The sequence below is a fragment of the Mixia osmundae genome, assembly GCF_000708205.1.
Source record: "Mixia osmundae IAM 14324 unplaced genomic scaffold scaffold_1, whole genome shotgun sequence".
Lineage (NCBI taxonomy): Eukaryota > Fungi > Basidiomycota > Mixiomycetes > Mixiales > Mixiaceae > Mixia > Mixia osmundae.
In genome coordinates this window covers 748,335-769,284 of record NW_014575563.1, presented here as the reverse complement: position 1 = coordinate 769,284, position 20,950 = coordinate 748,335, and the positions used below count along the sequence as shown (strand labels likewise).

At 55.3% G+C, this 20,950-nt stretch overlaps 12 protein-coding genes across 12 annotated transcripts; 7 read left to right on the top strand and 5 right to left on the bottom strand.

Annotated features, from left to right (window-relative positions):
- Positions 1 to 143: 143 nt before the first annotated feature.
- L969DRAFT_91634 (uncharacterized protein) lies at positions 144 to 1,421 on the top strand (the record flags this gene model as incomplete). The annotated part of the gene is made up of 3 exons (XM_014715315.1): positions 144 to 333; positions 393 to 473; positions 526 to 1,421. 3 exons carry the CDS (start codon positions 144 to 146, stop codon positions 1,419 to 1,421), a joined length of 1,167 nt encoding a protein of 388 aa, XP_014570801.1.
- On the top strand, positions 1,420 to 2,690 carry L969DRAFT_134411 (uncharacterized protein). The gene is made up of 2 exons (XM_014715314.1): positions 1,420 to 1,866; positions 1,918 to 2,690. The coding sequence occupies exons 1-2, from the start codon at positions 1,505 to 1,507 to the stop codon at positions 2,330 to 2,332; spliced, it is 777 nt and encodes a 258-aa protein (XP_014570800.1). The 5' UTR covers positions 1,420 to 1,504; the 3' UTR covers positions 2,333 to 2,690.
- On the bottom strand, positions 2,355 to 4,428 carry L969DRAFT_21074 (uncharacterized protein; the record flags this gene model as incomplete). The annotated part of the gene is made up of 2 exons (XM_014714950.1): positions 3,074 to 4,428; positions 2,355 to 3,019 (listed from the first exon to the last, which is right to left on the bottom strand). The coding sequence occupies exons 1-2, from the start codon at positions 4,422 to 4,424 to the stop codon at positions 2,355 to 2,357; spliced, it is 2,016 nt and encodes a 671-aa protein (XP_014570436.1). The 5' UTR covers positions 4,425 to 4,428.
- Positions 4,429 to 4,532: 104 nt separating this feature from the next.
- Positions 4,533 to 6,185, top strand: L969DRAFT_91631 (uncharacterized protein; the record flags this gene model as incomplete). Its single annotated transcript, XM_014715313.1, has 4 exons — positions 4,533 to 5,567; positions 5,617 to 5,637; positions 5,687 to 5,994; positions 6,047 to 6,185. 4 exons carry the CDS (start codon positions 4,533 to 4,535, stop codon positions 6,183 to 6,185), a joined length of 1,503 nt encoding a protein of 500 aa, XP_014570799.1.
- Positions 6,186 to 6,267: 82 nt separating this feature from the next.
- Positions 6,268 to 7,835, bottom strand: L969DRAFT_91630 (uncharacterized protein; the record flags this gene model as incomplete). The annotated part of the gene is made up of 2 exons (XM_014715312.1): positions 6,268 to 7,289; positions 7,340 to 7,835. The coding sequence occupies 2 exons, from the start codon at positions 7,833 to 7,835 to the stop codon at positions 6,268 to 6,270; spliced, it is 1,518 nt and encodes a 505-aa protein (XP_014570798.1).
- A 318-nt stretch (positions 7,836 to 8,153) lies between these two features.
- On the top strand, positions 8,154 to 10,432 carry L969DRAFT_80876 (uncharacterized protein; the record flags this gene model as incomplete). The annotated part of the gene is made up of 3 exons (XM_014715310.1): positions 8,154 to 9,170; positions 9,217 to 9,434; positions 9,481 to 10,432. 3 exons carry the CDS (start codon positions 8,154 to 8,156, stop codon positions 10,430 to 10,432), a joined length of 2,187 nt encoding a protein of 728 aa, XP_014570796.1.
- On the bottom strand, positions 10,429 to 11,285 carry L969DRAFT_91629 (uncharacterized protein; the record flags this gene model as incomplete). The annotated part of the gene is made up of 2 exons (XM_014715309.1): positions 10,429 to 10,923; positions 10,974 to 11,285. The coding sequence occupies 2 exons, from the start codon at positions 11,283 to 11,285 to the stop codon at positions 10,429 to 10,431; spliced, it is 807 nt and encodes a 268-aa protein (XP_014570795.1).
- Positions 11,286 to 11,538: 253 nt separating this feature from the next.
- Positions 11,539 to 12,323, top strand: L969DRAFT_42506 (uncharacterized protein; the record flags this gene model as incomplete). The annotated part of the gene is made up of 5 exons (XM_014715308.1): positions 11,539 to 11,581; positions 11,724 to 11,731; positions 11,793 to 11,934; positions 11,975 to 12,025; positions 12,067 to 12,323. Coding segments are annotated over 5 exons (501 nt in total), but the record flags the coding sequence as incomplete, so codon positions are not given.
- On the bottom strand, positions 12,127 to 13,222 carry L969DRAFT_84037 (uncharacterized protein). The gene is made up of 5 exons (XM_014715307.1): positions 13,094 to 13,222; positions 12,857 to 13,037; positions 12,623 to 12,805; positions 12,483 to 12,575; positions 12,127 to 12,427 (listed from the first exon to the last, which is right to left on the bottom strand). The coding sequence occupies exons 1-5, from the start codon at positions 13,178 to 13,180 to the stop codon at positions 12,333 to 12,335; spliced, it is 639 nt and encodes a 212-aa protein (XP_014570793.1). The 5' UTR covers positions 13,181 to 13,222; the 3' UTR covers positions 12,127 to 12,332.
- A 291-nt stretch (positions 13,223 to 13,513) lies between these two features.
- L969DRAFT_91626 (uncharacterized protein) lies at positions 13,514 to 16,046 on the top strand (the record flags this gene model as incomplete). Its single annotated transcript, XM_014715306.1, has 7 exons — positions 13,514 to 14,186; positions 14,236 to 14,387; positions 14,438 to 14,576; positions 14,628 to 14,808; positions 14,864 to 15,135; positions 15,192 to 15,395; positions 15,445 to 16,046. 7 exons carry the CDS (start codon positions 13,514 to 13,516, stop codon positions 16,044 to 16,046), a joined length of 2,223 nt encoding a protein of 740 aa, XP_014570792.1.
- Positions 16,047 to 16,268: 222 nt separating this feature from the next.
- Positions 16,269 to 18,807, top strand: L969DRAFT_91625 (uncharacterized protein; the record flags this gene model as incomplete). Its single annotated transcript, XM_014715305.1, has 5 exons — positions 16,269 to 17,126; positions 17,175 to 17,326; positions 17,373 to 17,538; positions 17,586 to 17,943; positions 17,990 to 18,807. The coding sequence occupies 5 exons, from the start codon at positions 16,269 to 16,271 to the stop codon at positions 18,805 to 18,807; spliced, it is 2,352 nt and encodes a 783-aa protein (XP_014570791.1).
- Positions 18,808 to 19,113: 306 nt separating this feature from the next.
- L969DRAFT_133012 (uncharacterized protein) lies at positions 19,114 to 20,945 on the bottom strand. Its single transcript, XM_014715304.1, has 3 exons — positions 20,072 to 20,945; positions 19,945 to 20,022; positions 19,114 to 19,898 (listed from the first exon to the last, which is right to left on the bottom strand). Exons 1-3 carry the CDS (start codon positions 20,903 to 20,905, stop codon positions 19,287 to 19,289), a joined length of 1,524 nt encoding a protein of 507 aa, XP_014570790.1. The 5' UTR covers positions 20,906 to 20,945; the 3' UTR covers positions 19,114 to 19,286.
- Between the last annotated feature and the right edge of the window lie 5 nt (positions 20,946 to 20,950).

The window sequence follows — 20,950 nt, the reverse complement described above, 5'->3', positions numbered from 1 at the left end:
ACGGACACGCGTTTGGCCAAGCCAGGAAGCGAGCGAGGCCACACCGCTCGAGGGCGATGCCTTCCTGGCTAGCTTCATAGCTGGCTCGACGCAAGACACCGTCCCCAGAGCTACAGACGTTGACCAGCAAGCAAGACAGCAATATGGCGGCCGATCTCCTGCCACCTGTAGACCACAGGTCATGTCGATTACTTGGTCCGACCGCTCTCATCGTGCAAGCCATCATGGGTGTCCTCGTTGTAGCCTCACTCCTGCTCAAGCGAACAAGGGAGCGGCCGAGAAGACCTTGGAAGATCTGGCTGGGCGACTTTTCCAAGCAAGTCATGGGCCAAGGTTAGCGACAGATGCTATTTGCGTCCAAACAGTAGTTCTCACGCCTGCTCGCACGCTAGCCTTCCTGCACGCCTCGAACGTCCTCATCTCGGACGTCATCGCTCACCATGCACGAAGGAAAGAGAACCCTTGCAGTCTCTGTAAGGGCCAATGACACCTCTCTGATCGCGTCTCGCTCATCACCCTCTGCAGACTTTCTCAACATACTCGTCGACACCACACTCGGCGTACTCATCCTTTATGGCGTCCTCAAGCTTTTCACACGCGTCCTTGTGCAGAGACAAGGCAGGCAAGACTTTCAAACGGGCTTCTACGGTGAGCCGCCCTCGATGGTCGTCTGGGGCAAGCAATTGCTTGTCTACCTGACCGCATGCGCTGTCATGAAGATCCTCGTCGTCGCTTTCTTCCTCTCCGTACCAAGGATATACAGGCTAGGCGACTGGCTCCTCAGTTGGCTCGGCGATCATCCCGATTTCCAGGTCACGTTCGTCATGGCGGTGTTCCCCTTGATCATGAACACGCTGCAGGCGATGATCATTGACTCGTTCATCCGCGAGAAACACAGTGACGAGACCGAGCAGGACAAACTGACAGCAGACGAGGAAGCTGTCATACGGCAGCAATTCGAACAACAACCTCGCATTCCTGACGAGATTGTCAAACCGACCGTGTCTGCCCACGAAGGCGACTACTTCTACACTGCCAATGGTCGCAAGCGGGACTCTTCCGAAAGTGCCCGTCGGTCTGCCGAATCGATCAGAGGCGCCAGCTTGCTCCTTCGCGCTCAGCCGACGCTCTCTCGACGCGGCTCGGGAGCATCCAATAGAAGCGCGCTCAGTCGCAAGTTGTCTGTTGCGACGCATGACTATCCTCCCGCAACAGAGGAAGAGGTCACTTCGCCGCTCTGTTCGCCGGGTGGCACGCTCAGGCCGAGCTACGGCAGCATACCCAATTCCCCGCATCCCTCGCCATTGCGCGAGACGGTCTCGCCGCACGGTGAAGCAGAATCGCCGACTGCCTTTATCAAACGCAAGCGAGGCAGTCCGCGCACGTCTGGCGAGCTAAGGCGATCCATGTCCCGCCAATAGCAACCGCATCCCTGTTGTTCCTGTTGTATGTTATCGCGACGCGTAGTGGCACGAGTGGCAGCGGCAGCCAACGCTCTGGCGCCATGAGCTCGCCGCCATCCGAGCCGTCCTTCGAGCTATCCTACTCGAGCTCGTGTGGCACGTCTGTCGATCCGATCGAGACGCCAAGACACAGCAAGACACGACACGATCAGTCAATCTGTCGATGTTGCAAGGGCAAGACATCCTTGGACAGCTTGCTGTCTGCCAACGTACCCCGTCCACGCCATCGAAGCGAAGACACAGAAGTGGCAGAGGAGCCCATCGGTGATGCTGACCTGGCCCTCGATCGACTCATAGAGCAGAGCCAGCAGCTACTACACACTTCTCGCGAGATACTTGCAACAACGGCAAACACCTCTCATCTATTGCGCAAGCTCAGCACAGACGAAGACATATCACTCTCGTATGCTGATCTCTGACCTGTACGAGTCATACTGAATGCGCAAAGGAACAGGTTGACAGATATGCACGCACTTCGGCTCAACGAGGAGCTCGGCACGGCACACAGACTACGCACATGGCTAGACACGATGACCGATGACGTTGACAATCTCTACGGCGGCTTACGTCCTCTAGATCGGCGGCGGACCCGCTCTCCTGTTCTCAAGACACAGATTGACGCGCCTTGCAACGCAGGGTCACATACGATAGAAGGATTTGACTGGGCAGCAGCGCAGCAAACGAGTAGCCCGAAGCTACGCACTTCCTTCTCAGATAGTCGTAAGCCAGCCGCGCAAAGAAGAATATCAGATACATCGCCTCTACTACAAGGGCGACCTTCCGATAACATCCATGGCAGAGGCAGCGTCACTGTCGATACATCTAACGCCCGCGATCGATTGCTTGCCATGCTCAAAAGTCGACAGTGATGACGGCGTGTGTTCAGAGGATTCACTTTTCGAACTTGTCAGCTGCAGACTGCCATCGCTCTAGAGACACCTTCACAGCTTCGAGATCTGCCCTGTTCCAGCCATTCGTCTTGGCCAGGAACGCAATCTTGTCCGAGTTGAGTACGATGGACAGTAGCTCGACGGACCTTGAGGTGAATCGGCGTGCCCAGAAGTAATCGTGCTTTACTTTTCGCGTTGTTGCCGTAAAGCCGTGCTGGCTTACTTCTTTCAATTCCTTGCCCAACCTGCTCAGACTGTTTCTGAGCTCTTTCGCTGGCATGAAGCTTGTATCAGAAAGCTGGAATGCATGCCAAGCTTGATCGGGTTCGCCTTGGAGGGCTATCTCGAAGAGTGCCGTCATCATCTTGAAAGTGGGCTGGATTCCCAATGTCGATTGTGCGCCTGAAGCGTGTCTCTCGACTGGCCTCTTCTGTCTCATCGATCGTTCTTCCTCATGCTGTACCTCTTTCTCTAGTAAGCCAATTCTCTTGGCAAAGCTCGTGTCTGGCTCTGGACTAGTCTGACGAGTTTGCAGCCAAGAGAGCAGACCGAGTAATTCTACGCCGTATGCGAAGCCATCTCTCTCCTTTTGTCCGGCCATCATGAGCGCAGACCATGTCGATTCTGTGTGGCGACACCCGAGTGCTATACTTCGGCAGATCCATTCTGCGTACGAGCAGCAATCAGATCATATTCACAGCGCCAGTCGGATCGACTGACCTTTGACGTCGGCAAGGTTGGCCTTGTCATCAGGAGCTAGACGACTCTTCGCCTTGTAGGTCGTCTGACGGACAAAGATGTCTTCCCAAAGGAGCGAGCCTGTGATGGCGGGCACATTGACGCATCGAGATAGCTTCTCAGCAGCGTCCAAGGCTTCTTGATCGTTCATGAGCGCCAGAACGGCTCGAATTCGCTGAGATGACATGGTCAAGAGTTCCGATTCTGGCGCTAGCAGCATTACGCCCTTGCTTTTGCCGATCGGCACCGCCTTTAGCAGAGACTGGAAATTCGAGACCAATGCATCCGAGGTATCACGCTCGCCTGCCTTGAGCAAGCCAAGTCGCATAAAGACCGCTTGGATCTCAGGATCTGCCATGAGTATCGTACTGAGCCTCGCTTTCGCTTTTCTGGCTCGCTCCTGGTTTTCTTCCAGCTCGAACTTGGCGGTGAGGAGATCGCTTTCTTTGGTGCTGTTCAGAGCTCTGAGTTTCCTCGCTTCTGTGAGTTCGTCAATCGTTGCTTGGTGTGTCTTCATAGCCGTCTCCAAGGCGCGCATCATAGCCATAACGGTGAATTTGTCCTTCTCCTTGACACTTTGATAATTTCGCCAGGCAAGGTCGACGTAGCCCCATGCCCCGAGAGCGGCAAGATAGGCATTGCCGGGTTGAGAACGTTCACTGGGCGTCAGCCGACTCGCTTCTGCTGGGTGATGTCTCATCCAGCCCGTCCACTGCTCAAGCACATTGGTGGCATGGTTGACAGTCTTGCTAGGCTTGCCAGACGGCCTCGCAGCATTCGGATTGCCGGCCTGGGCTCCCATGAAGATACGGTAGGAGTCCGGATCAGGCTGGAAACCGTACTTGCAGAACAGCTTCCAGGCATTGGTGGCTTGTGTGTATCGCTTGTCAGCGAACAAAGCTCGCAAGAAGTAATTGAAGGCGTATTTGCGCTCCTTTGCATGGTAGTGCCGTATTGCACGCATGCCATGTTTGACCGTCCGGTCGGGATCGGCGAGCCAATCACAGAATTCTTGCTTCGACTTGAATCGCTCCATCAGCTGATGATTCAAGGAGGGACGCTTGCCTGGCACTGAACCCCTTCGGCCCTGTGTATAAGTCGGAGATGCAGAAGGGATTGGATGTCTGTCTGCATAGCCTGTGGCTTCCTTGAAGCCTATGGGCTTCTTCGAGGGCCGAGAGCGAGGTGGTAGCTCTGACATCTGCATGCGATCTGATCTGACATAGGCATCTTGCTGTGGCGCTGCTCTCGAGCTGACGATGGAGAGAGTACGGCGAGCTGCACTCGAGCCGAGCGCTTCCACGAGTGGTCTCGTACATGTACAAGGTAGCATGATCCCACCGCTTCTGCGTCAGCGCCAAAACTTCGATGACATCGAAAAGCAAAAAGTCGCGACACACCCCCGGCTTTTGGTCACGACACAGCTAGCCGGCAAGCGAAAATGGTCTCTTCTGCAGCGCGGACGTCGGCAAACAGACTGCTTCATCTTGCAAAGACTGCATCGACTTGTCCCTGTCATACTTGTCAGAGCAGCGGCGCGCACTCACACAATGACATGCTCAATGCGGGCCGAGCACTCGCTTCAGCCGGCCGTCATCGAACTTATGCCACACCCATCGATCAGAGTGCCGTCGGAGACTATGCATTCGAAGTAGCCGCTAGTAACATCAGATTTGGTGAAGGAGCCACGCGAGAGCTTGGTATGGATTTCGCAAATATGAAGGCGACCAAAGTCGGCGTCTACACAGACAGCACAGTCGCCAAATTGCTGCCCATGCAGATGGCTATCGAGTCCTTGCAAGACTCTGGCGTGGCCTATGAAGTCTTTGACAAATGTCGCGTCGAGCCTAACCAGGAGTCATGGCAAGCCGCCATCGACTTTAGCAAGCAGCATGGATTCTCACACTTTCTGGCCGTCGGCGGCGGATCTGCCATGGACACCTGCAAAGTCGCCAACCTCTACTCATGCTATCCAGATGCGGACTTTCTTGACTTTGTCAACGCCCCCATCGGACGCGGAATTCCAATCGACAAGGCTCTGAAACCACTCATTGCGATTCCGACCACAGCAGGCACAGGATCAGAAACGACTGGCACTGCCATCTTTGATTATACACCCCTACTGGCCAAGACGGGTATCGCGAGTCGATCCCTCAAGCCGATGTTGGGCATTGTCGATCCACTGAACACAGACTCCTGCCCGCGCGCTGTCCACATCTCGTCAGGTCTGGACGTCCTCTTCCACTCACTCGAAAGCTACACGGCCGTACCCTACACCGAGCGCACGCCTCGACCATCCAATCCACTCAACCGACCGGCATACCAAGGCCGCAATCCTATCAGCGATGTCTTCTCGCTCTGGGCACTCAAGCAGACTGTCGAATATCTGCCACGAGTGGCACACAACCCCGATGATAGAGAAGCAAGATCCAAGATGCTCCTCGCCTCTACCTTTGCAGGCATTGGTTTCGGCAATGTGAGCCGCAAGTCATGACACTCCTTAATCTTGCTAACGCATAGCGCAGGCGGGCGTGCATCTGTGTCATGTAAGTTAGCATGGCTTTGACGCCGCATGGTAAGCTGAAATCATGACAGAGCATGTCGTATCCGATTTCGGGCTTGAACAAGAAGCTCGCCAAATATCAGCACGAAGGCTATCTAGTCGATCACCCTATCGTCCCTCACGGCATATCAGTAGCATTGACCGGTCCTGCTGTATTTCAATTCACTGCGCCTTCCTCGCCTGATCGTCACAGGGAAGCCGCGGCGATCTTCAAGCAGTTCGCACCGGACGACGTCCAAGAAGATCGCATCACCGATGACGATGTGGGCGCGGTCTTGCATGATCGCATCGCCCGCTTCCTCGATAGCCTGGGTCTTCCGCGAGGCCTGAGCAGGATCGGGCTAGTCCATCCTTTCCCTCGCGAGGCTTGTGCTGACCTGCGCCCGCCACAGATACAAAAATGGCGATATCGCTGACCTCGTCAAAGGCACACTGCCGCAGAGGCGCACGCTCGATCTCGCGCCAGGCATGAAAGGCTCGGACGGCACGGCGGAGCTCACAGGCATGTTCGAACGTGCAATGAGCTTCTGATGAGGCAGCAAGCATGACAAAGGCATCGTGGAATGCATTTGCAGGAGTCCGGCTCTGCATTAGTAAAGCAAGTAATGTAGCTCTATGATCGTGATTTGTAGCGTTCATGTTGGCAGTCATGCTTGAGCCAAATTGCGATCGTGTGCGTATCTCGTATATAGCTCACTGTCAACCGACCGTTGCAAGGGAATCTCGCCATGCCAGTCCGCACATTGTCCTGGCCGTTCTTGACCTTGCTTGGCTTCTTCGTGTCTTCGTCTTGCGAGCAATAGTATCGGCTCGTTGTCCTAGTGGCCCCGATACGGCTGCAGATCAGCGTGAACCGCCAGCCTGTCGCTTGACGAACTTCTTTGTTGATCCGGTGTAGCATTGGTACCTCTTGACTGGTCGGCGTTGCTGGACCTGCCAGCGGATAGGACGCGTGGAAGATGAAATTGTCTTGCGCTTCTCGCATACGCATCAGAGCGTCAAAGCAAGTGGCAGCATCTGACAATTCGGCTATACCCGGTGCTTGTGATCCAGCAGCAGAATTGGTTGATCCTCTTCGCGACGCTAAGCGAGAAGTGACAGACGAGATCGAGGCTGAGCGCTGATTTGGTGGCGGCGAAGCTATGCTACGGACACTCGAACGTCGCTTCTGCATGTGCGTGGGCGGCGTACGCAGAGCAAGAGCAAGTCGATCGGCAGAGCAAGTTGATGACATCGAGGCAGACTTGCTATGACTTCGCGTTATCATCCTCGGCGTCTCGGCCTGGCCTTCTGGCCAACTCATCGCGTGATCTGGCTGCTGCTTTGTCACTTGAAGATAGCTCGGGTGCCATTCGATTGCGGTCGCAACAGGCACTGGATCTGAACGGGTCCTGATCAGAGCAGACGGCGCGATAGCTTCTGGCTGGTCAGCGCGCTTGTGAGGAAATGACGATGCTGTCGAACAGATGCGACCCATTCGCGCAGCAGATGGCAGATCATCGTGGCAGACTGCTGCGTACGTGGCCGATGCGGCTTGCAAGTCACGCAGTGACACGTGAGCTGGCGTGACCGGGGTCGGCGGCAGTGTGAACGCACTCGGACTAAATGCAGATGAGTCCGTGCTATCCTTTCGAGCTACGATAGACGCGTCAGCACGTTACTTGTCGAGACGCTGGAGGACATACAGGCTAACGCTGGCGCCCATGTTTCGCTAGTTGACGCAGTGAAAGGCGCTTGTAAGATACAGGGCATTGTCACCACGTGTTCCTCTGCCCAGCCTGCCCTGACGTAGCTGGACTCGCAAGTTGCTAGCTCAGCAAGCTGCTGCAGATGACTCGACACCCTACGATGTCGAATGACAATTTGTGTTGGCGAGTTCTCTTTGCTTGCGAGCGCACGAGTATTGACAGGTCTTGCGCTCAAAGTATCATCAGCAATGTTGGCCGAACGAGCTGCCAGAGCTGTCCGTGAGCCATGTGAATGATCGCTCTTGCTAGAATGGCTAGATGAGCTAGTCCTACTCATGTCGAGCGAGTCGTCTTGGGCGTTGCGTAGATTGCCCAACCTCTGTTGACTGTGATGCGTATTCGACTCGACAGACTGCTGTTGTTGCTTGGCTTTGAGCAGCATGTATCGCTGAACCTGCAGCGATGTGGTATTGCTCATAGCCTCAGTGTCCATTGTTGTTCGTCCTCCGTGCCTGCGGAGCAACAAGGCGCGCTAGTAGCAGTCAAGGGCTGTATTCCTTCGCCATGCGATGAGGTCGCCACCCGCACAGCTTCTCGCTTCCGGGCCGGCATCGGACTTCATTGCACGCACTACGCGCAGCGCATCTCTTCCGTCATTATTGGCCCTGGACATTGCCATGCGCACGCTCGAAATCTGTTTTCGGCGGCGGCGTGCACGGCGTGGCGACACGCGTCGCTGACGCGCGCGCTGAGGCGTTCTGCGGTGGTATCAGATGATCACAAGAGAATTCAAGTGACCGTAGTTTAGTGAATGCGAGATCTGGAGCGCTGGCCAGATGAGATCAGCGTAAGCAATGTTCACAATTTTGCGCATGTGACCGGCTCGGCCTGGAAGCCAGAAGCCAGAGTCGAACAGCCCGTCGTCGTCTCCCTTTCACTCCTCACTTGCATTCAGCCTGCTGGCTCTTCAGACGACCTCGTCAAATCCGTCAGCTATGCGGACCTTGTGCAAAGAATCGAAGCGACCATCTCGGAACAATCTTTCAATTCTCTACTAGGGTTGTTGCTGCATTTGCTCGATAAGCTCTTCGACAACGAGCTCGCGACTTTCGCCGACCAACTGCGAGTCGAAATCTGCCTGCCTAAAGCGCTGCATCAAGCTGAAGGCGTCTCTGTGTCTGTTGAAACCTGTCGGGAGCAGCACAGATCGAAGCGCTCGATACCCTGGACGCTGCAGCTAAAAGGTCTCGCCGTTTCAGCGATTCTTGGCGTCTTTGATTTCGAGCGCCAGACCGAACAACCTCTTGTGCTTGATCTCGCCGCACAATTCGAGCTAGGAGCCTCGCGAAGCAGCATCAACGACATGGTGACATGGCCGAGCAAGCTCGCGAGCTACGCCACGGCACACTTGCGGTCATATCGGCCAAAGTTGCTGGAGACGTATTGCGAAACTTTGCCCGCCGCTCTGCATCGGATACCCGATTGGAACCTCAGAAGTGTACATACCTCAATATACAAACCCTCTGCCCTGGTCAATGGGCGACCCTGTGTCTCTTCGCTGCGATTTGCGCCAAGGCACAGACCCTCAGCTCGGCTTGCAGATGAGTGCCCCTCAGCACAACGGCGGAGCAATGCGAACGGGCACTTGTCTCACGAAGTGACACTCGGGATCGGATCCAACATCGGCGATCGCATGGCGAACATCGAGCAGGCACTGGCATTGCTGACTGCGAATGGTGATACACGCATCACAGGCTCCAGCCTGGTATACGAGAGCCAACCGATGTACATGCTCGATCAAGCGTACTTTCACAATGCTGTCATCAAGGTGAGCATTTTTGCACTATCTGAGCACCGCTGACGTAAAAGAATAGATTGCAACAACGCTATCACCACAAGGTCTACTCGCGCGGATCAAAGAAATTGAAGCCAAGCTTGGCAGAAGGAAGACGATAGACAACGGTCCGCGAGAGATTGATCTCGATATCTTGTTCTACGACGACGTTTCGATAGACGAGCTGGAGCCACGGCCCTTGATCGTACCTCATCCTCGTATCCACGAGCGCGAGTTTGTCTTGCGGCCATTAGCCGAGTAAGTGAGATCTATTCCTGACTATTTAGCTGACGATCAGCTGTAGTATTGAGCCTGATCGTATCCTGGGCAGCAGCGGCCTCACAGTCGCGAATGCGCTCAGATCTATCAGTGTCGTTTCGCCCGCCGAAGCGGCAGTGCGTCCTGCGTTGCAATCGAAGCGGACACGCATCATGTCGGTCATCAACGTCACGCCAGACTCATTCTCGGACGGTGGCGATCATGCATCGCCCGATGCTGCTGTGCAAGCTGCCCGCGAACACGTCGCGCAAGGCGCAGATATACTTGACATTGGTGGTGTCAGCACTCGGCCAGGCGCGGCAGAGGTCAGTGAACAAGAGGAGCTTCGACGAGTGATCCCAGTGATTACCGCGATACGCTCGGCGCATCCGAAGACTCTGATCAGCATCGACACCTTCCGGGCCAACGTTGCAAAAGCCGCAGTACATGCTGGCGCTAATTGGATCAACGACGTCTCCGGCGGCACACTAGACGCAGCGATGCTGTCCACAGCAGCTCAGCTTGGCGTGCCTATTGTGCTCATGCACATGCGTGGTACACCGTCGACAATGAGCAAGCTGACAGACTATGGAGACGATGTGATGGCAGGCGTATGCACTGAGCTCGCTGCCAACGTCAGTAGGGCATTGCAGGCCGGTGTACTGCGATGGAACATCATTCTAGATCCTGGCATCGGCTTTGCAAAAGATCTTGCAGGTAATTTAGCAATACTGCGCGAGCTACCACGCCTGCACGAGGCACAGCTGCCAGACGGCAGTCGACTCGGATCGATTGAGATCCTCGTAGGCGTCTCCCGCAAGAAGTTCCTGGGCACGCTCACTCATCGCGACGAGCCAAAGGAGAGGGTCCATGCGACTGCGGCTGCGTGCACGGCAGCGATTGCAAAGGGAGCGAGCATATTGCGCGTTCACGATGTCGCGGCAATGAAGGATGTAGCTGCTGTGGCAGACGCTCTTTATCGTGATACTGCATTCTAGTTCGCTTCGTCCCACGCTTGCCCGACGAGCTTCCAGTATCTTTTGCCGTCTGCTCGAGCATGCGAGACATGTGCTGACCCGTGAAACATTTCCAATTTGCAAGGTATGCCGTTTGCCCTCACTTTGGCTACATGTGCCTCTACTTCCCTCCAGTCTATCAGCGTGTCTTTGTCCGAATAAATGTACGTTCGCTGCACAGGGGGCACCAACTCGTCGGCCTCGAGTGCTTTCCTTGATACTTCGATGACATTTCTAGACCGTGTGAGCGTATAGTACAATGTCGAAAGCACGTAATACACGCTGATGAGAGCGTATGCGAAGTATCGCTTGATACCGGACAGGCCAGCGGAGAAGGCTGCCAAGCTTACTTGGTAGCCAGTAGCACCGGGACAGGAATCAAGTATGAGTGTTTTGGTGGGGAAGTGATGTGGCATGCTTGCAAGCGCTGATCTGTCGCCTTTGGAGCGAGCTGCCCTTTTGTCCGGAGTATGCTGCTAAGCCCGATCAGCGTACCTCAATGAGCAAGCGTAGCGACACTTGCCGGCGATGTCGTTTCGAGTAGCTTGCTGAGTGACGCGAGCTGATAAACACCGCCGTTGCTGAATACATGCGTATGTATTGTCGCTTCTGCAGGTGCGCGCGAGGAGCTCACAGCTCTCTCCTCCCTCAAGATCTTCGCTACCGGCTGTAGACCCGCCGCGGTCCTTGCTGCAGGCTGCATGAAGTGTTTTTGACGCGATCGAATGAGTACAATAGTTGAGCTTGGATACATGAGCTGATACTGGTCGGAGTATTTTGACAGATGCTTCATGCTGGCTTCCATCCAGCCAAAGATGAGGAGTACGCTGCTCATCTGAGTCAGCAAAGGCGCTTTGGTAGCATCCTGAGGCTCACGAAGGGTCTTTAGAGCCCGCTTCGCGCGCGATCTTGGGCGCGATGCGGTAGACATGCTCGCCGAGCTTGACAGCGGATGCCATGCGAGACAGCGTTCAACCTTGGCGCAAGTCAAGCGTTGCTGATCGCTCACGGGGCACCACGTGATCAAGTGAAAATGTCGATCAGATGATTTAGGTGCAGCCACCGCGTGGCCGTGCCTCTGTTGCAGCCTTTTGTCGGCAAGTCTAAGCATCAGCTTCGACTTTCAGGATGGTCAGTCTCTTCTCTTGGCATATTCGTACCTTCCACGTGTTCTGCTCGTTCGTTCGAGCCCAACCGAATCCGAGAACGACCTCGCAACTCACGTCATCTGTTGCCAGATGGACACTCGCTGACGTTCGTATCTGCTCCACAGAGAGACAAGTACGCCTTCTAATGAGGTACTATGTTCCAGACTGTGCTGACATACACTTGCCATCATCAGATGGCGCAAGAAGCGTGTCCGTCGTGTATGTCGTGCCCCTCTCTACCACCACGATTGCCGCTGACATGGTCGCTCGGCTTCAGCTCAAACGTAAGAGGAGAAAAATGCGCGCACGCTCCAAGGCAGGCTCACGGTGACCAATGTCTGCAGCGACTGTAGCTTATGCCGTTGCCTGCTCGCAGTAAACGATCGCGCATGGCGCCTCGAGCTTGCATGCTCCCTGTCGAAACTCGGTCAACGCTAGTATAGCGATCAAGAGCAATGGCAGCGCAAGTGACAGACGACTATGGCTCTCCTCTGGCAAGAAGGTGCAACGATATCTCTAGGCATGATCTGCTCGCGCTTTCTACAATTCTGCAAGAAAGCAAAGGGCACGCGCTAAGGACGGGATGGAGTTGCATGGTGTTGAGTCAGATAGAGAGGCGATCGACCTTACGAAAGACACCCAAAGATGTCAAGAAAGAGTTTCTGTTTCTCTCTTATCCCAATTGCAGCCTGACCCTTGTTTTGGCTCGCTCATACATACATTGAGTGTACAAATCATAACTCTTTCTTGTCGCGGCTGCTTGCTTGTCCGCGTACCGGCACGTCGGCAGGGACGTCTGCCGGTACGGCGAGGGGAACCCTTGGCGGCTCTGATCGCGGGAGGTCAGTATGAGGGGCTCCTTATGTAAAGCAGACTGAGCATACCAGCAAGACCCTCGAGACAGTCTGTCGTGACTCGGCGGACGCTGCCTAGTGTCCTCCTGAGCATCATAAGCCAGACGGCGCAGGACACAGCCCCTGCTTGGGTATGAGCGCGTCATAGATTGACCACGCAAGAGCTGTACCTCTTGGTGCAAAGGGCAAGCCGAAGACCCGTTCAGAAGGGCCGAACCACCCTTGTGGTAGGAAGAAGACCGGCGATTTGGAATGGTAGCTCGTGTAGATGAAGGGCATCGCGGTGCCGAGCACCCATAGTATCGACTTGAGCCCCAAGTTGAAGCTCGAGCGCTGCGCAGCCAGGCTCTCGTCTGTTCCGTGCGTTCAGCACGTGCCGTGCGCTAGCAGACAAGTCGTCTTACTGAGCTTCTCGAGGTCAGACACGCCCTTGTCGAGCTTGCGACGTAGCTTGGCCCACTTGGCAAACTGATCTTGAGCACTCGTCGCACTCAGCTCCGCCTTGTTTGCCATGATCTCCTTCTTGAGTAAAGATTGCCGCCGCCCGAGGGGTGACCGGGTGATCTTGAGGTAGATCGCATAGAGCTGTCAAGCATGACGCACTTTGAGCAAGCACTTCTTGCGTCAGGACCAAGACGCACAAAGTCGGCTACTCTGCCCTGACCAACGCCGTTGACGATCTCTGTGAAGGCGACGAGCAAGACGAGGTTGATCGCTAGGGCGAACATGGCCGTCACTGGCTCGTAACAACGGTCAGCGCTCAGCACTTGACTTCGCGTAAAATTCTTTGCTCTGCAGCCGAGCAATGTGAGTCCTAGCTCGGCCTTGCAGCTGTTGACAGACCCGCTGAATGCTCACATCGATAGGCCTGACTCGGCGACACGTCTCAATGTGCTCATCATCGGCGCTGGCGGCCGGGAACATGCCCTGGCATGGCGGCTCGAACAATCTGCGTTGGTGCAGCAGATTTACGTAGCACCAGGCAAGCTGACATGATATTCCTCCCTGAATGGATGACTGACAGCACGTGTGGACCTTCAGGCAATGGTGGGACCGCGCAAATGGGTGGCAGGACGAGCAATGTCGACATCAAAGCCAGCGAATTTGACAAGCTCGTCCACTTTGCAACAGAACATCAGATCAATCTCGTCCTGCCAGGCCCAGAACAGCCCCTCGTAGATGGTATTGAACATGTCTTCCGAGCAATCGGCATACCTGTGTTTGGGCCAACTCCAAAGGCCGCCCTCATGGAAGGCTCCAAGGCCTTTTCCAAAGACTTTATGGCTCGTCACGCTATTCCAACCGCAGCCTACGCCAATTTCACGGACCATGCTCAAGCAGAAGCCTATGTTCAAGCAGCGCAACATGATCTCGTCATCAAAGCTTCAGGTCTCGCCGCAGGCAAGGGCGTTCTTATCCCGCAATCAAAGGAGGAAGCGCTGCAAGGTCTCGAAGAGATCATGGTGAAGCGCGAGTTTGGTCAAGCGGGCGACGAGGTCGTCATCGAAGAGTTCTTGAGTGGTCAAGAGCTTTCCGTGCTCGCTTTCTGCGACGGCTACACGATCTTGCCCTTGCCGGCTGCACAAGATCACAAACGAATTGGCGAGGGCGACACTGGTCCCAATACTGGCGGCATGGGGGCCTACTCTCCGGCACCTTGTGCAACCGCTTCTGTCAACGAGACGATCATGAAGACCATACTGCAACCCTCCCTCGATGGAATGCGCAAAGACGGCAAATGGCCTCGCATTTCCTTTATCACTCAGCTGACATTGCCACGCAGGCATACCCTTTGTGGGACTCCTGTTCGTGGGCATCATGCTGACCGCGCAAGGGCCGAAAGTGCTCGAATACAATGTACGATTCGGCGATCCCGAAACTCAGACGCTGCTGCCTCTGCTGGCCCCGGAAACAGATCTCGCCGAGATATTGCTTGTAATGCTTGCTTCTTCGTCCACATACGACCGCACTGACGCATCTTGCAGGCTTGCGTCGACAGAAGGCTGGATTGCGTCCAGCTCAAAGTCTCGAAACAGCACGCCGTTTCTGTCGTGCTGGCCGCTCCTGGCTATCCCAGCTCATACCCCAAAGGCTCTCCGATCAGCATCGGCGCTTTACCCAAAGGTCCGTTCCGGCGTTGTGTGTCATACCCGACAAACATGACATCGTATGCAGATGTGGTCGTCTTCCACGCAGGCACTGTACAACAGAATGCTCAAATCGTGACTGCTGGCGGTCGCGTCTTGACTGTCACAGCCCGCGCAGACACGCTGCAAGCAGCTGCAGATCTCGCTTATCGCGGCATCGAAGCCGTCAAATTCGACGGTGCAATCTACAGGCGTGATATCGCTCACAGGTTGGTGGAAGGCGTTTGAGCATGTCGAGTTTGCTCACACCAGATTCCGCCGCAGAGCACTGAAAGCGCCTGCGGTAGCTAAAATGAACGGGATGTCATACGCCGATGCTGGCGTCTCAATTGACGCAGGAAATGCGCTCGTAGACAATATCAAGGCGGTAGTGAAAGCGACAGCACGCCCAGGAAGCGATAGCATCATTGGCGGCTTCGGCGGTCTCTTTGATCTTAAGGCAGCAGGCTACAGAGATCCGATCATCGTCAGCGGTACTGACGGTGTTGGAACGAAGCTCAAAATTGCCTCCCTCGTCAATAAGCATGATACGATCGGTCCGCTGAAATCACCTTTACAAGCTTCGCTTTGCTGAGCTGTTGGCGTATCGCAGGCGTCGATCTTGTTGCGATGAGTGTCAACGACTTGATAGTGCAAGGTGCAGAGCCCCTCTTCTTCCTTGACTACTTTGCATGTTCGACCCTGGACGTTCACACTGCCGCAGCCGTCGTGACGGGTGTGGCGCAAGCTTGCAAGGAATCCGGATGCGCTCTCGTCGGCGGAGAAACAGCGGAAATGCCCGGCTTATACCATGGAGGTCAGTCTGCCCCAGTCTCTGCTCACGGCTTGACTGATGCGCTTTGCAGAGGATTATGATCTAGCTGGCTTTGCTGTTGGCGCAGTCGAACGCAACGAGCTCTTACCGCGACCAGACATTCAGCCTGGCGATGTTCTGCTAGGCTTAGCGTCCAGCGGCTGCCACTCAAATGGCTTCTCACTCATTCGAAAAGTCGTCGAAAAGTCTGGGCTCGCCTACAGTGACACTTGCCCGTGGGATGCATCTGTCTCACTTGGTGAAGCGCTCTTGATCCCGACAAAGCTATATGTCAAGCAGACGCTACCCGTCATGCGAGCAGGTCTGATCAAAGGCATGTCGCACATCACCGGCGGTGGCTTCACCGAGAACGTCCCTCGCATGTTTCCTCAGGGTCTAGGCGCGCACATCGACTTGACGGCATGGGACTTACCGCCAGTGTGGCAATGGCTCAAACAGCAGGGCAACATCGCCAACGAAGAACTGGCCAGGACGTTCAATTGCGGCGTGGGAATGGTCATTGCTGTCGATCAGTCCAAGGCAGAAGTAGCTATCAAGGCGCTACAGAAAGCCGACAGAGGCCATGTGTACATTGTGGGCACGGTCACGGACCGTCCGGGAGTCTCATACACCGGCATGGAGACGTGGCAATAGAGATTGCATCTCTCGGGGAATACTGCGCTAAATTCGTGCTCCTCACCGGTCAAGCTAAGTATGAGTCTGACCTTCGATCGGCTAGAAGGCATGAGTAGGGCGCGAATTCGACTGCGCTTGAGCTCTGGGATGTTTGAGACGAACGTTTGAAAGGTTAACACGCTTAACGCGACCTCCCGCCTCGTGCTGTCACATTACGTGTCACGTCCCTGAACCGAGCGCATGCGAGCGCTATGGGCTCGACATACTCTGACAGTCGTCGGTTTACTGCTGTTCATCAGGTCGTACCTCGTCTGGAGACCCCTGCTCCACAGCTTCGCCGAGCCGCCGGCACCCAATGACAAGCATTTCTCGCGATTGTTCCTCGTTGTCGTCGACGCCTTGCGCAGCGATCTCGCTTTCGGGTCCCTGGATGGCTCGATAGCACCTATGTCTAACGTTGCAAGACTGATAGAAAGTCGTAAGGCGCTCGCTTACACTGCCAAAGCGCAATCGCCTACTGTGACCTTGCCTCGACTCAAAGCGATCACGACAGGAACGCACCCCGCATTTCTCGATGCAATATCGAATCTCATCGAAGCAGGACCCCATGCAGAGCCTGTTCGTGTACTCGAACAGCAAGACAGTTGGCTTTGGCAGCTCAGGCATGGAATCAATGGGACGCGCTCCGCTCGCCGAATGGCTCTCTACGGTGACGACACTTGGCTAAGACTCTTTCCTCCAGCATGGTTTGAGAGCTCCGATGGTGTAACAAGTTTCATGGTCACAGACACGGTCACGGTCGACACTAACGTCACCCGACATCTCGAACGCGTACTCGAATCAGGGACTGAGCATGAGGTCGACGTGCTCATCTTGCATTATCTCGGCCTGGACCACATTGGCCACCTGCAAGGACCTCGATCCCCGCTCACGCTACCCAAGCAAGCTGAGATGGACACCGTGTTGGCGCGTCTGTGGCGTCACTTGGAAGTGCGCGACGCTCGCGATGAGCAGAAGAGTCTGCTCGTCCTCATCGGTGATCACGGCATGACTGAACAAGGGAATCATGGTGGCTCTTCTGAAGCCGAGACCTCTGCTGTACGTCTCAGAAAGCCTACTCCTCCGATCGTTTATAAGGGATGACAGGCTTTACTGCTTGCTTCTCCAAGCTTCGATGTGGATTCCACAATACACACCCAGAAAGGACATCCGTCCAGACCCTACAGACTGTACCAACAATGCAACCAGGTCGACTTGGTGCCAACATTGAGTGCCTTACTTGGCCTCGGCATGCCTGCGTCAGTTTCTGAACCGTGAGGAAAGCAAAGCTCACCCATTGTGCAGCAATTCACTTGGAGTCATACTCAAGAGTGCTCTCGATCAAGCGCGTTTCGACGCTGAACATCACGACGATATTCTGGAACGTAATCGGCGCCAGCTGAGTCAGCTGATGCGAGAGACGTACGGAATGGAATCTGCCCTCTCAGACTCGTCGGCAAATGCTCATCAGGCATGTGACAATACATATCAAGGATCGCGTGCTCACAAACATCGCAGGATATGCTAAGCATGCAGAACTCAGCTTTCGGCTCTTTCGGCAGCGCGCACCTGCTTTCGCTCGTGCCCGGCCTACTCGTGCTCGGCATCGCGGCAGGCATCAACGTGCGCCCTTGTTGCCAGCGTCTAGCGACTAGCACGTCCTTCGGGGCTCTCATCTCTGCAATGACAGTCTTCTATCTGGCGACGCTTTTTGCCAGCAGCTTTATCGAGGAAGAGCACGAATATTGGGCGTTCACGGGCGTCACCATCAGCCTGCTCTGTGCTGCGCAGGCCTTCTCTTCGAGCCCATCGACATCGCGCTCGTTGCTTACCGTCACGCTCGTGGTCCGGGTCTTGCGTGGATGGTCGTCAAACGGTACGGCCGATCTTTGATCTGATACGCAGCTGATCAGATAGCCCAGGCCAGAAGGACACGCGAGTAGACGACAGCTTTTCGCGGTGTCTCTCACAAACGTCCCAGCTGCTGCTCCTGCTCATACTGGTTGCTTTGACCATCACACTGATCGCTTTGCAGCTTGTGCAACATCCGCAACAGGGCCGCACTCGGGGTCTTGCATGGCTCGCTGCGATCACGCTTTCGCTTGTCAATGCTGCACAGGTCTCGCCGTCGGCGGATAGTTGGCTCGCTGATCACCTGGCAAATGCCAATACGCTTTTCAGGTGCCATGCAGGCATCGCGGCCGCTGTCATCCTCGTCGACGGCCGGTCTAAGAAGTCTCTGGCAGCCGTTGCGTCGATACTGGTCTGCATTACACGGCCAACGAATAAGCCCTTGTTTCTGATCCTCTACCTGGGGCAGAGCATATTGAGCAAGATCGCCTTTCCGCCTGTCTGCACAGAATGGGTCATTTTGTGCGTAGCAATGTCGTCCTTTTTCGCGCTTGGCGGCTCAAACTCGTCTTTGGCCAATGTCGATCTCTCTTCTGCTTATCTTGGCCTGAACAGCTACAGCCCAATGCTGGTATCAGCGATGACCTTTCTCAGTAATTACTCTCTGCCGGTGTGGTGGACGCTGGCCACATCAAGCCCGCCCCGTTCTTACGACCTGCCCACGGCATTCTGGTCGCTGGCAACGCTTTCTCTTTGCCTGTCTGCGACAGTATTTAGAGAGCACCTGTTCGTGTTCTCAGTCTTTTCGCCTTCGCTGATCTTCTGCGCCGTGCGAATTTGTCTGCTTCATCCGCTAGTATTACTAGTAGCAACGCTGCAATCGCCTTGACGACAACGATTAAGCTGACCATAGACGATCATCCATACGCAATCGTTGCCAGACATCAGGCAAAGCGGCAGCTAGTCGTGGCGGAGCCGAGTGTGCGAGCTCTGGCGCGAGCTTCAAGACGTTGCCTGTCTGAGCGAGACGCTTGGCGAGTGCAACGAAGGCCGGCAAGGTACTGTTGTGACACCTGATTTCGAGCTGACGAGACTGCGCACCGCCTTGTAGTCGATCGTAGGACTTTGCAAGGACGTGCTCGTGAGCGCTATCGAAGAATTCCGCTGGCAGTACAGTCTCGCGGATGACTTGATCAGATATCGGGACGTAGAGCCGTCCCTCATGAGTGAGCTCTGTCGCGTTACTATCTCTGGAAATGGCATCTGCTATCTTGTGCTCGAGCTCTTCGTCTAGTGAGGCAGAAGTGACGGCGGTGAGCATCAGATCAAAGGAATGCGACGGCATGAGCAGTGCAAGGTCTGATCGACTCAGCGCGCGCACGAGTGGCGCGTGCTCCCTAGATGAGGAGCTTGGTGAGGCAGGCGAAAGTTCCGCCTCGATGAGCTGATAGGCGCTGCCAGGACTCTGCTGCGTCGCCAAGTAGCGAATCCTGCGTCGCATGGTTGAGTGATAGATGAGCGTTGCTGGCTCTGCTGGCATTGATGACCAATGATCCTTTGCTGGCACCATACGCTCGACCAGACCGGCCGCAAGTCTATGCTTGGTTGAGTCAACTCTTGACATGTAGACATCAAAGATGCATACCCTGGGACGAAAAGTCGAGGCCGAACAGTATCAGGTGTTGTAGAGATGTCAGCGTTCGAAAGCCAATAGCCTGCAGTCAAGCGTAGCTTGGTGTCGCCTTCGATAAAATTACTCGCTAGACTGGCTTCGAGCCCTTGTGCAGGTTCAGTCTTGCACATGATGGTCGATCGCTGCGCGCGCGAGGTCATTGCCGTCGCGGGCAAGACGTTTTGTAATCGTGCCAGTTGTGTTGACTCGGCATGCCATGGCAAACGTTCGTAAAGCCCATGAGGGTAATACGCCATGTGCTCATCTGACGTCGCAACATAGATGCGTAGCTTCTCGGCGGCCTCGTCCTACGAGCGATCAGCCGATGTCACGGTTCAGTGGAAGAAACCCTACCAGAGCACAGGCCTGGTATATCCTGTGGCGCGCTCGCATAAATGGCGCCTTGCCCTTTGTCGTGAGCTTGATGAGAGACTGCGAGCAATATCAGCGACGTCGAAGAACACTATCTGTTGCTCCTTACCTTGTCCGCGGTCGCTTCGATGAGCGCCGGGCCGTGGGAAGCTATGGACTGGAATAGCTCCTCGCGCGCTGGGCGTGGGAGTGCAAGGGGCTGAGTGATGATGGCCTTTTGCACACTCTTGACATAGTTGCGAAAGCGCAGAAGGTGGTGTGCTGCACCGGTTGCGCGCAGCTGTGGCGGTTCACCCTCAATGGCAAGCTCTACATCATACGTTCGGGACAACGGCGCGAGTTTGCCAGCTGTATCGGCGAGTAAGAGGGTGAGTTCGACGAGCGAGAGCGGCAGAATCTCAGTCTCGGGTATGATTGAGCCGTCCGGAGCCTTTCGTATGCGCTCGGGATGCTGCCAGCCCCAATGCTCGATCATGAGCCTTTCCAGAACATCTCTCCTTTTGGATGTGGATTTGATCTTCAGCAGGCCGGCCTCCTTGGCCAGATTGCGGACTTGTTTGGGACTGAAAGCCGTCATGAGACTTGCAAGAGTCTTGTCGAACTGTGAAGCGATCCATTGAGGACGCTGCGATCGCTTGAGAGCGGCAGGAAATCTGCCACCAGGTTGCAAGAACGGCGGCAAGAACTGGTCGAAATCCTCGATGGTAGGCTCTGTACTCGATGCCCGCTGATCCACGGCAGTCTCAGGTGTCAGCAGAGGGCTTATAGAGCTCTCCGGCAGCTTCGATTGCGCTCTGGCTGACAAAGTCGTGTGATCTGGCGCTGCCGTGGCATAACGAGCGACGCTGCTTTGCCGTGCGGATCTAGCTTGCGCATTGTGGTTCTGTTTCAGCTCTAGCTGCCTGCAAAGCCGGCAGCGCAGAGGTGGCAAGGCTCTCAACATGCGTCGCCGGCTCGGACGGCTCTGAACGTCAAAACGACTGGCAAG

Excerpts from the sequence above, each read along its gene's own strand:
- L969DRAFT_134411 (XM_014715314.1), top strand. The coding sequence starts at position 1,505 with ATGAGCTCGCCGCCATCCGAGCCGTCCTTCGAGCTATCCTACTCGAGC. Across the intron at positions 1,867-1,917 it reads GACGAAGACATATCACTCTC|GTTGACAGATATGCACGCAC; the intron begins GTATGCTGATCT and ends GCAAAGGAACAG.
- L969DRAFT_84037 (XM_014715307.1), bottom strand. The coding sequence starts at position 13,180 with ATGTTCGCCCTAGCGATCAACCTCGTCTTGCTCGTCGCCTTCACAGAG. Across the intron at positions 12,806-12,856 it reads GTCTGACCTCGAGAAGCTCA|ACGAGAGCCTGGCTGCGCAG; the intron begins GTAAGACGACTT and ends CGCACGGAACAG. Across the intron at positions 12,576-12,622 it reads CTTGCCCTTTGCACCAAGAG|GGGCTGTGTCCTGCGCCGTC; the intron begins GTACAGCTCTTG and ends ATACCCAAGCAG.
- L969DRAFT_133012 (XM_014715304.1), bottom strand. The coding sequence starts at position 20,905 with ATGTTGAGAGCCTTGCCACCTCTGCGCTGCCGGCTTTGCAGGCAGCTA. Across the intron at positions 20,023-20,071 it reads TCGAAGCGACCGCGGACAAG|TCTCTCATCAAGCTCACGAC; the intron begins GTAAGGAGCAAC and ends TATTGCTCGCAG. Across the intron at positions 19,899-19,944 it reads TATACCAGGCCTGTGCTCTG|GACGAGGCCGCCGAGAAGCT; the intron begins GTAGGGTTTCTT and ends GATCGCTCGTAG.